The following is a 14,717-nucleotide window of genomic DNA, read 5'->3' on the forward strand; positions in this document are numbered from 1 at the left end:
TAGGGACATTTTGTTGCCTCCATGCACGGGTGACAGTAGAACATAGCCAATCGTATATTAAGAGGCCAAATCGAAGCTTTGCTGAAGTGTTTTAAAAGAAAATTGGTAAACGTGGGTCTATTCTGAGAACTGCCAAATGTATTAAAAACAAGCATTGAAATTGCAATAGCTGTCGCCTTTGATTAAGTTAAAGCCATTTGCTTTGCTAAATGGTATTGTATAGCAAAGCAAATGGCTTTAACTTAATGAAAGGCGAGACCTATCGCATTTTCAATGCACAGAGACACATGGACACACAGAGGCCAGCGGTGAGAGCTGGTGGTGTGTCTCCGTGATGTGTCTGCTAGGATGTCTGCTGTGGGAGGTGGGTAGTGAGCAGCGAGGTCTGAACATCAGATCGAGGAGTTTACCAACACCTGGCTGCAGGGGATATAAATACTACATCGCGGGAACCTCTGGGAAGAGGGCTGCTCCCAGCACATTGGTCGGTTTCTTTGAACACACAGACCGACACGCACACACACTCGTGCGAATAAAGACACAAGCCAACACTGACACATGCAGAAGGAAACAAACACATATCTATGCACACACAGACCGACATACACACTCGTGCAAGCACATACAGAAGCAAGTACTGACACATAGAAGGAAACATGCACTTTTACTTCGTGCCCACACAGACAGGCACACACCCATTCACATATATACCCACATGTGATTAAGGGCCTTCAAAACACACATACACACACACACACACACACACACACCCACCCCCCAAGAGACCCGGACGAATCTGCTGAACATGTGCGTTGGTGGGAGGGGGCTCTCAGCAGCATGGTGGTGCCGGAGGAGGGGTAAAGGGGGGATAAGCCAAGAGCACCCCTCACAGAGTCTGCTGCCAGAGGTGCCCAGAGGCGCTGGGAGCGCAGTGAAGGGACTATCAGAGGAGCCATAGCAATGAGGCCTGATCCAGCTGGAGAAAAGGCTGGGTTGAGGGAGTGTGGGTGGGGTGGGGGCCGCCGCACTCTCCATCTTGAGGCCCCTCTCTTAAGACTTCACTAGTCAGGCCCCATTGCGTGTGTGGAGTGTGTGGCTCCTGTACCAGCCCTACAATGTAACGAGCAGCATAGACTGCCCTGTGACTGGTGTGGGGGGAGCCTGAGGGAGGTGTGGGGTGGGGGGGAATGGGAGTGGTGGCTGGTGGGGTGTGAGCCTAGCTGGTTGCGCTCAGAAGAACAGGGAAGGATGCAAGAGGGTGGGTGTGAGAGGGGTGGTGTAGGACAAAAGATATGAAGAGGAGATGGCGGATGAGAGTGAAATGAAACAAAACACTCACCGTCGTCCCAAGTTTCAAAATGTAATGTTAGCAGACAAAGACAACCCATGATGGGGCCAAGGCAAGTAAAGTACAAAATCCATAGAGCGGGTCATGCTCAGGAATTACTAATCACCGGAAGATCGGATGTCAGCCTGCGTGATTAATGCCCGTCCTGCCAGTGCTCCCCGCTGTGCGCCTCGCTGAGGGCACTTATTTCTGACTGAAAAACACACTGCTGGGCAGGCTAATGACAATAACTTTACCCTCCAGACAGAGCCGGGTGTGTGTGAGAGGCACCAGCTCAGACAGATGGGGCTCGGCCCAGCCATGACTCCCACTCTCGGTAATGATTCATTGGCCTGTCAGCTGTCGGTTACGGCCGGGGTGGAAGAGTTGTTGCGCTGGCTCTTACTGAGGGCCCACGTTAAAGAGCCGAGTCTAGGTAACCGAGAGCAATTTGTGCCGTAATGTCAGACTTGTGCCTGTGCAACATGAGTCCTTGCCGTTCAGAGTCAATGAAGGAAGCAATAACAAGCCCGGGAATGTGGCGTGAAGGCACCGTGATTTCTAATGCATGCCCAATCACAGAGCCGGACTGGCGCGTGCACACGCCCACTAAGATAAGAGTCAATGATGGAAGCAATAACAAGCTCGGGAATGCGGCGTGAAGGCAGCGTGATTAACGGAAAGCAGGAGAGCCAGTCCAAGTGGGCCGTCCCAAAAAGCCAAAAGGGAGGCAACATACAAAACGTTCCCAGTGGCTGGCCACCGTTTATCATAAACGGTGATGCCAGCCAATGGGAATGAGGGGCGGGGCTTGAAGCCCTTTTGTAAAAGTTCTCATTTACATTAAATCTCACCGAGCAAGCTGCGCATGTGCGCAGCAACGCTAGTCGAGACCGAAAAAAGATCTGTCAGAGAGCAAAGCAGTTCAAAGGGTAAATGTCACTCAATCAAAAACTCTCCGTAACTTGCAGTAGTCAAAAACAACAGATGTGCAGGCTTCAGTGTTTAATATTATAAGAAAAATGGAGGGCAAAGGACAGAATGCAGACCTCTCTGAGATGGGTAAAAGATGTGCAACAGAAGCCTCATAAGGATAGAACTTCAGTCTTGAGCTGTACACATAGTTTTATTGTTATCTAAGAATGTTCAAATTGCTAATTAGCTGGTAAGAGAAGGGTAGGATGAAACAACATAGGCTAGTTAAGAATAGAAATTCGAAATCAGAGAGTGTTCTTTGTTTAATAATAATTATTAAAGAGATGCCTACCATTTTTTATCAGGATCTTGATCTGATCTGCTAGTGGTAAGGTCCTCAGCTGAGCCATAGAAAGTACATTGCTCGGAGCCATGGGTTTGTCACTTTATCGCAGAAAAAAAACACACAAAGAACACATTTCAGGAAATTGACAGTACCAGTGACATAACCAGACCAGAATACAATTTTAAATTAGTATTTAAAACTTACAATTCTTCCTCTGCATTTGGTGGCATCAGCATAGTCAAGTATTCACTGCAGAGAATAAAAAAGGTCCCTTAGCAGTACAATTGCAAGTAATAAATACAAAAATCGCTAAAATATTACAAAAAACTGAAGAAACCAGAACATGTAATCGTTAAAGACATATTCAACACACACATTTTAACCCTACTTCCTGCTTCATCATATATTAAAATCAACAAAATTGTGAGATAACACTGAAAATGAGTAAGTACTTCTGCATGCTTTAATAAACAGGATCAGAATACTTTACCTTGAAAAAGCCCTAGATAAGAGTACTTTTTTCATCTTTGCCATTTAGCCTTTCTTTCCTCAAAAACATTTTCTACTTGATGTGCCTCTGCACCAAAAATAGCCAGTGGACATGAAGGACTCCTGAGCCCCAGACGCCACTGCCTCATTCCACTTTTTTGCCACTTAAAATGGCAGACGGCTTGCGTAGCTAGATTTATGTGGAAAATGCAATGGTGGGTGAAAGCTGGCATGAAAAGAGCTGTTGGACGAAGCAATAAGAGTTTAAGCCTCCTGATTAGAAGACTTGCTGATTAGGCAGTCTTCCAAGTATTGAGGACCTATAAATCCTAGCTTACTTCCTTGGGATTAAATAAAAATCATAACCTTGGTGAATGCCACGGGGCGGAGGGCGACTTAAACTAGAGAGCACTAATCTAGAGCAGAACTGCCCCTTCTGCCAGAACCACCTGTTTGTCTGTTTTGGGGCCTAGAAAAGGCAAAAGGAAGGTAGTGATAATCCCTGTCGAACTGGAAGATCAGTGGATCTCAAGTAATTCTTCTCCACACACTCCACAGTCCTATGTATCTTCTTCAAACGTATAGGCTTCAAAAGCACTGCTGCAGGTTTACGAAATCCCAAAAGTGTACACAATGTGTTTAATCAATCACAATCATCTTCTATTTCAATATACAAACAGATGAGAATGATAAATAGCAACAGAAAGGGAACTCTTACAGCGCCCTCCCTTACAACCAATGCTGTTCTACTTACAGTAGAACAAGGTGAGTGAGTAGCAGAAATTTCACATATATTGTGGTTAAGTATGCAGTCTCTAAGCTCCGCAGTTGTTGCTTTGACTTTAGAACCAAGCATTGGCAACACTAACAGGTCTAGCTCTCACTTACAGCCCTCAGTAAAACATTAAAAAAATAGCCTGAGGCAGAGTAAAATCAAATACATAAGATTGCTTTCTATGATTTAATAAGTGCAATGTGTGATAATTCAGAGTCCATGCGAGATGCTAAAGTAGTCCCTCATGCACTGTAATAGAAGCACTCCACAGGAAGGAGAATAGCTCCAAGCAGCATGAGGCGAGAGTAACACTTCTGCATGGGGGCAAAGTTCACTTTATGTAAAGAATTAGGGTTGTCAAGCTGGACCTGAAAATGGACTCTGGGTCTACGTAAGAATGGGCAGCGTGAGGAAGCCTTTTCCTAGCAAAATCAAATTTAGAAGACAATCCAAAGTCCTGGGTTGTTTAAACCACAGCTGTCCATAAACCTGGGCTTCAAAAGTCATGAACAGATCAATGTAGGTTCGAGTTTCTTGATTGTTATCATAGAAGTGTCAGTTGAGCACCTTAAATAGTAGATGGGAGACATTTCTTAAAGAAAGACCAGAAAGAACAGTGGCAATAAAACAGACTGGTTCCCAGACATCTGTAACACTCTGCCACTCCCAAGCTAGGATTGAGCTGTGCATGTAGCAGTAACATGCACCAAGTATCTATGCTACAATCCAAAAAGCTGTTTGACAGCTATGTCATAAAAGCACAATATGCATGATAAAAATATTTCTATGCGTAGGACATAATGGCTAAGACAGAATTAAGGCAATATTAAAAGTGTATGTGGTCTGTCGCAAGTAATAGTAAAACACATTCACTACAGTTAAAAAGACTAATACAGATAAGAACAGTTGCAATTCATGAGACTTGGCAAAACATTAATACCCATATCGACCTACGGGTACTATAGACCTAAAAATATACTATTCGTAAATGCGATACATGTTAAAAAAATGGGCAACTTAATTTACTCAGGTGCAAAATTTAGCAATAAGATTAATCAATTTGCAGGTATGTGTGTGATCTAATCACCCACGTCTACCTGAGAAACTTAGCTATGCAATGGCTATAGAGGGCTATACTGGGCAGACAAACAATAGGTGGGCAAACTACTCTGATTGTGCCGGACAAGAAGGTCACGCGCAGTTACCGGTCGCTGCCCATTTTGCTGTGTATGAAGTTATAGGTAATGAGTCCACCCTAAATTGGAAGTACAACTTCCAATCGTATGGTTTAAGTATTAGGTCCCAATAGAGCTCCAAACTTGGCAGAGGTTAAGCTTCTAAGAACCCTTCAGTCAGTGAGGATGTGTCACTATTTCTGTGTGTGTTTTGAAACACAAATACCCAGTATTTTTTCCGTTAAAATCTCCTTTGGAGGGAATAGTGCACTTGCTGGGTTCTTCAAAAGGGTGGACATGCCAAAACTGGCTAGGGAGGCTCTAAGCTCACACAACCATCTAATTTTATGGAAGGAGCCTGCCATAATTAAATCTTTGACACCTGCAGCATATGATGCCAGTTCTGGTGTGCACCAAATTCTTCGCCAGTATAAGATGGGACGTAGCCTGGCTTTATCGGTTAGTGCTTATATGCCTAGGTCATATAGCAATGGAAGCACTGGGGTGCTCTGCGGGAGGCCAATGTTCCTTCGTAGGAACCTATGTTCTGCAACAGTTAGTTGGGAAAGATTCTCGTACTCCCAAAGCTCCGCCCCATACAGAGAGGAGCTTACGACTTTTCATGCTATATATCTGCAACATCGGACTAACTTGCTTGGTGAGTGAAGTATTAAACTCAGTTTGTAAGGCACCTGATAGTTGCCGGTGTTTTAATGTGGCGATATCCAGCTGGTGGTTCCACCTCATGTCTTTTTGTAAGATAACCCCCAAACAGGTAAAGGCGCTAACTTGTTCCACGGGACGGTTATTCAGAAGTATGCCTCCTCTGAATGTTCTATGCTGGTTAAAGGTCATGAATTTCATTTTAGATAAGTTGATTTCCAGGCCTCGAAGAAGACAAAATTCCTCGAAAATTAACAAAGCACGCTTAAGACTGCTAGGGGTTTTTGAGATAATTAGTGTGTCGTCAGAGAACATTAAAATAGGGATTTTTACACCTGCTAAGGCTTGGGCGTCTGTGAGGCCAACATTAAAAACGTAGTGATCCCATTAATAAAAAGGGAAAATAATGTAGGGGCCATTATGCAGCCTTGGCACACTCCTTTCTCTATAGGAAAGGGACTGGTGACATTACCTTGTGTGCCCCACTGTATTTGGACAAAATTATGCTACAATATTTCTACCCAACAGGCTAAGGATATACTTATGCAGCCTGGTTATCGCTCCGTGAGAAGACATTCCACATGTTGTGGTTTTAAGAAATACACAGTACTGCCCATTTGAACTTCCCTTGCTGTGACCCTATTTTGTCCACTGACCAATACAATGTAGGATATGTAGCCCTTAGTTGGGCGATTATAGAACTCTAGGGTTTGTGTGGTGACAGTGGGAGGTGGACTAGTGGCAGTTGTTGACATTTTACCCTTGTGACTGGTACTCTTATTTCAACTTCAGAACTTGACCAGTGTCTTGTGATTCTGAGCAAAGTGCTACCTTCCTATGCCTCACATTGAAAATGTGTTTAATTCTGTATTATAAAAAACTATATAGTGTGCTGTCTTTTTATATGCTCCCACCCCACTTTCAATGTCACATTCTTCGTTAAGTAAGCAGTATAAACTAGACTTCAAACTCAAAACAATTATGTGTATAGCTTCTCATGTATGAGCGGTTTCTGTTGCAATAAAAGTATTTTATGTAAACCCTACACTGCTACTTGAAGCTAAATTTTAACAGTATAATAGGTCTACAATGAAAATTAAGTGCAACCATTATGCATAAACTACTTGTAAGAATCAGTTTGATTCTCCTGGGTTATTTCGGTTTCAATATTCAAGACCGTCTGTTTCATATTTTCAAATTCTTTGTTTTTTAGCAGTTCTTTCTTTCCAAACTTAAGATATTCTCTAGAATTCCATTCTTCTTTCTTTTATGACCTGGTATGACTGACATTTTAGATCTTCTGTGTTTTCCACTGTCCTATTGTTCATCTAAGATCTTTTTCTGCTCTCCATCTTCTGTGTCAAACCAAATAAGTTCTTGCGTTTCTCCATTCTGTTTCTTCAGCAATCTTAAGTCCTACTGTCTGTAGTTAAGCATTTCATTTGTATTTATGTTTAGGAAACAAGCTTTGCAACGAGTAACAGATTTTGAAATAGAAACATTTAAAATTACGATGTTGAAAGTAGGTGCGGCTAGTGCAATAAAGGGTCAGTCACAGGAGTGGAGAAGTGAAGAAGAAAATGGGAACAAGATCAACGTTTGCGAGACAAGGAAGCTTCCAATTTCTTTATTCATTTATTCAAATGCCCTTGTCTTTTATGTGACATTTCCAAGTTGTGTTTGCCTGTCACTTCTCCTCTCAAAGACTCGCAGATCGAGATCACCCAACTGCTTGGCTGCAATTTTTCCCTGATTGTTCAATATTAAGACTCCTGTTGCTTTTCATTTAATTCTTTAAAGGAACATGGTCTGCATAAAATGTCTCAATTTGCTGTTGTCAAGTACCTTCACCAGTGCACAGTAGCAAGCTGTGACTAGCTTCAGAGCAAGCAGTGTCAACTTTGTGCCTTCTTAAGACTGGAGGAAGGACTTCAATCTCAGTTTTTGGGTTATTCTTTCCCAAATATTCATCTTGAAAAAAACAATTCATATGTAGTTTTTGCTTTATGTTAGTGGTGTGGAAGGTGCATTAATTAAGAAGGGGCGGGACATGCCAGCTGTCAATAATAAGCCTGTCCATGTCACTTTGTATGCCGATGACGAGTTCTTGCTCGCTACAACCCCGAATGGCTTTAAAACCCTTCCTCGAAAATTTTGAAGACTTCATGAAGAAAACAAATCTTTCTAAAACATTTATTATAGTCTGTGGTCCAAAAAGTGTGAAGCTGCATCGTTGGTCTGTAAAGCTTGAAAGAGTAAGCCAGTTTTCATACGTGGGGGTAACATTTGACCACTCCTGTACATGGGCTCCATGTGCTTCCAATAGGAAAACTTAAAGTGGTAGGATGAATTTTCTATCTCGCCACGAGTTTAGGGAAAAAGCCAATCAGCCCTCTCTTGGAAATATAGAAAAGAAAATGTCTCCTAATCCTGGTCTACAGGGTTGTAGGCAGCCGAAAATACCAGCCTACCACCGTTAACCACCAAACCCATGGAAACCATCTGCAATGTCCCTCAAGGCTCATAAACCAGCCTCACCCTCTTGAACACCAACATGACAGCCCTGGCCAACATACTCCGATCACACAGACTTAACATAATATCGTACGCAGAGGATACCCAAATCATCCTCTCCAAGGACCCCAACCACCATCAAAACCAGCTTCCACAAATGCATGAGTAGAGATGCCGACTTGACGAAAAAACATCTGCCTGAAGCTCAACACTGATAAAACGGAAGAACTGATCTCCGACCTACATCAATCACCGCCTGAACTTCCACCAATCGTCCAGACAACTACACTCTGCCTCCCTCCCGCTCGTTCTCACTCCCAGTATCAACAGAAGCACTAGCGGAGGCCATGCCTTCTTACTCGCAGCAAAGACATGGAATCCCCCACCTGCAGCTCCAGACCTCCCCTTCTCTACCAGAATTCCAAAAAGCACACAAAACCTGGCTATTCAAATGATCCCCCTCGGACCCTGCAAGTGATTGGATATCCTCTTGGGTGATCAGCTGTGCTACACAAATCAACTGGATTGATTGATTGAAAAGTAGAGGAGAATAGGGTCGTAGACGCCTTTAGGGTGTGTCAATGTGTAGCACACATTTTGCTTTACATCAATAACAAGGATTGGATTATGTTGAGGACAACATTAAACTAGCACCATTATTACTGTGAGCCTTCATGGTGCATCCACCATGCCGCTCTAAATATAAAGATCCCTGTAGACTGCCTTACAAGCGACGTAGGCGACAGGATACCCAGGGTCCAATATATTAGGGATACCGCTTTCGATCTTGGTAGACCACCTTACACTAGCCCTCAGTTAAGGAAAAAGGACGGGATGGATTTTAAAGAGTTTTTTGAAGGCTAGAGGAGAGTGAGGGGAAAAAGCAGAATGTATGAAACCCTCTATACAAGAATATGGTCTGATCCAAAATTCTATTGGCCTGGAGCACTACCTGGACCCGGTCTCCTACTCAAGGGAATGGATGCTCCAGACCAGATTAGGTTCTATCAGATGGCTGCTCTGGGCCAACATGATGAATTATCTACTCAGACCCTACTACATTTTTTATGTTTTTGTACGTTTTACCAGTTGATGTGATGCAAATTCTAATTCCATATTCTCACGAGGCAGCAATTTAAGAGATGCAGGCAAGCTTTAATATATCTACAAATGCTTAATTGCACTTAAGTCTGTTCAAGACAAAGTTATGCTCTTTTTAAAATCTGCTATATGATTTTGCCGCCCTTTAATCTTCTGAGCCTGGGGTCTGTGGCAAAGTCAATATTACCACATATTTCAGTGCGGAGGCTATGGATTAATTTATTGGCCTTATCTTTTTGTAATATTTGATACAATGATCAACAGTTTAATATTGTAAATACAACGTTAATGTGTCGGATATCTCTCTGTGTCAATGCTAATTTGTTATTCTTTTAGGATTATTTTAAAAGATCGAATAAATAGTAATTCATTCATTGGTAGAATTTTTTCCATTTTCCAACAGAGCTTCATCATGTGCTTGCTACTTCAGATGAGCTCCCTCCTTCAGCCATTTCCTTGCACTCATAATACTGCAAAATGTGTTCTTAATTTCATTGCTTTCCAGCCACTAAGTGAAATCCTCTGTTTCTTCCACCAAATCTGAATATCTGTGAGCCATCAACCTAATTGTTGTACTCTTCCAAAAAGGAAACAATGTAACCCAATTGCAGAGTTGCCGCTTTTTAGGTCTCGCCTAGGCAGCACTTGCGCTATCTTCGCCCACTTTCCGCCCATCTTATTAATTGGCTCCTGTCCCGATCTTTTGTAAAAGGTGGCTTTTCATTGGTCAATAGGTGTAGTAGTCCCTCCATAGTAGCACCTTTTCTATTCTTGTAACCTCTCATGAGGACACCCCCTGTTACAGGTGTGGTTACTCTCTTTAATTACAGCCTCCGAGCACTATTTTCATAAATAGCTTTGTGAGGCCTGCTGCTGTAGGCAGGACACGCTCACCCTCAATGCTAATTTTTTTCCCCGCAATTTGTTCAGCACTGCACACCTCACCAAAAATAATGGTGGCCACGTTTTCCTTCTATTTGCTGGCCTAACGTGGCCGCATTCCTTTCTTTTTATGTTTATTTATTATTTACAATAGCGGCACTAACACTTTAGCTTTAAACATCTTAAGCTAAAGCGCGGGCAGACATTCTTTATGAAGTAAACAAATAGATAAATAATTTGCTTTTTTGTCATGTTTGTTTTATTTTTTGGAGCAATCGTATTTTGTAATCGGAACAAAAAGTAAACAAATAGAAATAAAAAGCATGTGCCTGCCGTTTAAAAACCAGTAAGCAGTGTTTACACACCGCTTGCAGCTTTTGTTAACAAATAAAAAGGTATCATCATTCACAATGCCAAAAGCTCAAACTCTCGCAAATGTGCGACCTATTGCATTGCAAATGTTGGTTCATACAATAGGATGGAGTCTAAAACAAGCTGCTAGTCAAGCTGTGGGAATAAAAATCTGGCCCCACATCTCCCACATTTTTTGAAAAATATGCAAACAAAAATGAGGAAGAACAACATTCTACACGTCTCAGGCAGAAAATGAATGGAGAATGGGCCACCATACACTGATGGCTCCTTAGAGTGTGCTAGAGTCCATACGTTTTGGCCTGGGCTGCTTAGGGCCAAAGAAGTGCAGTCAGTCACCAAAAACAAGCGCAAAAAACTAAGATTCTGTCATAATGTACTATTACATGGAAATATTGCATATCTGATGTTGCTGGCCATAATTCATATGTCAGATCCCCAACAATCAGACTACAATTAGTTGGGTTATGTCCGACTGTCGGCGAACTAAACCGAAAGTAATTTGGTTTTAAAAAAGTGAGATTGTACTAACAAACATCCCTGGTTGTGCCAAACGAATTGCATGGATAGCTAAATACTACAAAGAAACAACAATGTTAACCATGCTTGAACAACCTCATCACAACATTTGTTCAAAAACAAATTAAAAAAACAAAAAACCAACAAAAAAAACAAACAAAAAAAGACACTGGGGTGAGTAAAGAGCTAGTGGAGGAAGAGGCTAAAAGAGAATGACAGTTTCATAGGTTTCTAATCCAGCCGACATCAGCTACGCCTCGGCAGAGTGAAGGAGGCTGTAATTGCCCCTCAAGACGAGCTTTCTGGACTCATACCTGTGGCGTTCTTTTGGAGACTCTGCTCCCTGTGACCTGGCTGTGGGTCCCTGTTGCACGCAGCTCGCCTCCTCCGACCTTCTGTCTCGTGGACTGCGCGCTGCACATGACTACAACTTCCAGGAGGGCAGCGCAGTCCCGCGAGAGGCGTGAGGCATCCATCCCGCCCCCAGGGTTTTAAATCTGCCCACATACTACCGCAGCGCGGGACACGCTTTCTGGACTCATACCTGTGCCGTTCTTTTGGAGGCTCTGCTCCCTGTGACCTGGCTGTGGGTCCCTGTTGCACGCAGCTCGCCTCCTCCGACTTTCTGTCTCGCGGATCGGCCGCTGCCCAGGACTACAACTCCCAGGAGGGCAGCGCGGTCCCGCGAGAGGCATCCATCCCACCCCGGGGCTTTGAATCTGCCCACATAATACCGCGGCGCGGGAAGCGCGCGGGCGAAGCCCGGGCAAAATTCAGGCCCGTTTGAGCCCGTTTGAGGCCGCAAGAGGCTGGGCTGGACCACATCTCTTGGCCCCACGAGGAAATCATCCAACAACAGTACAATCTTGCCTAGTAAATGGACCTAATCTATCCAATTGTGTGTTATAGTAACAAGGCTATACTGTCTGGATACAATATGACCACCAGGGAGGGGCGAGGTAGGAGGGCGGCTGGAGGTGGCTCCGTTGTAGGAACACTCTACCAATTTATTACACGGGCCACATCTGTTCTGGCCCACAAGATCGAAATTACTGAGCGAAGACTTTCCATGGACCCAGTATTTTGAAAAAGGTCATCATTGGGTAAGATCATGAATAGCTCCACACCTCCAAGAGGCCACAAATCCCCCACCCCAGCACTGTCACAAATACTGAGCACCGCTCCCCAAACAAAGACCAGCCAAGCCCAGGAAAAGGTGGCACTGGGTAACAAAGCTTTACATTCTATCCCTAAGAACACTGTAATATGTGAAGCATCGATTCACAATCAGCACAGCACTTCGATGGACCCTGCTCAAGGGGCGATTTCAAAAATAAAGAGGGGGGGAGGAAGTGCAACAAAAAGGGAGGAAGGCCAAAGTCTGTAAATTAAAAAAAGCAGACGAAAATTCATTGGCATGTCCGGCAATCACTGAAATGAATCCACTACCAGTACAAGGGTCAAATTTTGTGACTTTGGACATAAGTGATTCTGCTACATCAGCAATGGAGAGTGATTATCCCAATAATTTGAGTACCCTGATGAAAACTCTACTGGATCCCATCCTATCAAGACTTCCCTCAATTGAAAATGACCTTGTGGAACTTGAGACATCAGTGTCCCTTGTCGTAAATGCTACAAAGATTAGAGCAACAACTGGTGGGAACAGAGCAACTGTAAGGTCGGGGGAGGGTGGGGAGTCCGTAGTGCCTGTTGTGTCAGTAGATCAAACAGCAACTGCAAAGGCAGGGTCCAAAAGTGGTTTAATTGAGCTATCTGCAGGGAAGTCAGTCAGAATTCCCCAGCCCCAGTCAAAGGACACCGCCCCTATGGGATACAAGAATGGAAAGAGGTCTGAAGGTACACACAATCATTCAGACCTCCCCCCAGAGTGTGCACCCTATGTGGCTGTCTTGACCGGTGTCCCGACACTTATGCAAGACCAGTTAGAAACATACGACCAATTGAGGAATAAGACGATGCACTGGTTAAATGTCAACAGACCACTCCCCATTGACATTCAATCTAAGATCTTGTTTGTTAGACGACTGAATTGGGTAGGACCCAAAAAGAAAAATATTTGAGGGGATTGCATCGTCATCAACTTTCAGCAAATAGGGACAGCCAAACATGTTGTCTGAGGAGACCTGGGAAATCCAAATTCCGATATCCAGGTTAAAGACTTAAGCTACTTCTACCTTCCCCCAGATTCAATGCCTTTTTCAGGGAAATTTGAGAGGGTGGCAGGCAGAATGAACAATCCTGATAGGAAGTCAATCTGTCCTAATGGGAGCAACCACTTTTTTATTCCTCTGTATAATAGATTTGCACGACTGGACTCAGTGGATTGACGGACTTAAGGTGGTGCATCTCAGGGTGCCTCCTTAGTTGGCCAGTCGACTGTATCCAAAGCAGGGTTACTGGGGAGGACAGAGTCTGAACACCTAAGAGCTGAAACAGTAGGAAACTGTAATATTGCAGAACTAACTATCAATGACCAAAGAGTGGGGGGCTGTACACCCGATCATATTAAGGTTTTAACTAATTATTTGTGTATGCCTATCCGCCCTCTCGATGTTTCTGTAAATCATACCCTAAGTTCTGATGATCGTTGTACTAAGGCGAGTCTACGACCAGAGACCACTGTCGGGAACTCATTGGGAACCACCACTAGAGGTCTAAAATTATTGTCCTGGAACATAGCCGGCCTTGTATCTAAATTTGATACACCAGATTGGGGGGAGTTTGTTGATGCACATAGGATTTGTCTCCTCCAAGAGACTTGGTCCCTAACCCCCGTCCATAGAGCGGGCTTTGTAACCTATCATGAGCCAGCATTCAAGCGGCCCAAAGGCAGACCTTCTGGGGGATTGTGTATGTGTTTGGGCATTGACCTTGGCTTTACGGCAAAAAGACTCGACACCGGTTGTCCGGACATAACCTGCATCTAATTGACATCTAAAAAAGCGGAAAAAACTGTACTTATAAACATGTACTCCACCCAGTACAGTATGGTAGGACTGCCGGAACTCTAGAAAAATTGGTTGCTCTCTTAAACTCCCTCCCGGGTGACATGCTAACTATAATCAGAGGGGATTTTAATTACCATTAAACGGCATAGTTCAACCAATTACTGCCGATGAGGACGAAACCTTATCAGTGCCCCTGTCCAACACATACCCCGCCTAAGGGTGGTCACCATTAGTCCTTCAAATTACCTCACTTACCTTGGCCTTTTCCCTAAGGGCCTGCAACGGGAGGTTCTCAAAAGATAACCCAGCCCACCCAACGTTTGAACGCGTAGGCCAGAGCTCGGTAATTGATTAATCAGCATTGCGAATTGGCATAAGATTTTAGATTTTAGCATCACTCAACGTACAGAAAGTGACCATCACCCCTTGGTAGCTCTGGTAGATATCAGTTGTAATGATGCAGACTACGGTCCCATTAAATCTTTGAATGGAGATTACAGAGTTAGAGATGGAGGGAGGCGTATCCGCTGGGCCAAACTATCTCAATCCCCAGAAGTGGTGGCCAGAATTTACAAAAGAAGTTTTATTCCTTTGCTGGAGAGGGCATCCACAATCTCGGATAACCTTACCAATAATGTACATGGAGAGGATTTTGGAGAACTCCCAT

At 43.7% G+C, this 14,717-nt stretch overlaps 1 protein-coding gene across 1 annotated transcript in view; it reads right to left on the reverse strand.

Moving 5' to 3' along the window:
• Nucleotides 1-14,717, reverse strand: part of POLR3E (RNA polymerase III subunit E) — a 300,274-nt gene that overhangs the window by 161,755 nt on the left and 123,802 nt on the right. The window contains exons 11-12 of the mRNA XM_086940764.1: nt 2,793-2,837; nt 2,595-2,686 (exon numbers count right to left, since the gene is read on the reverse strand). Of these exons, the coding sequence (XP_086796890.1) occupies nt 2,595-2,686; nt 2,793-2,837 (137 nt within the window). The remainder of the gene's footprint in view (nt 1-2,594; nt 2,687-2,792; nt 2,838-14,717) is intronic.

The sequence above is a fragment of the Lissotriton vulgaris genome, chromosome 10 (genome assembly GCF_964263255.1).
Source record: "Lissotriton vulgaris chromosome 10, aLisVul1.2, whole genome shotgun sequence".
Classification (NCBI taxonomy): domain Eukaryota; kingdom Metazoa; phylum Chordata; class Amphibia; order Caudata; family Salamandridae; genus Lissotriton; species Lissotriton vulgaris.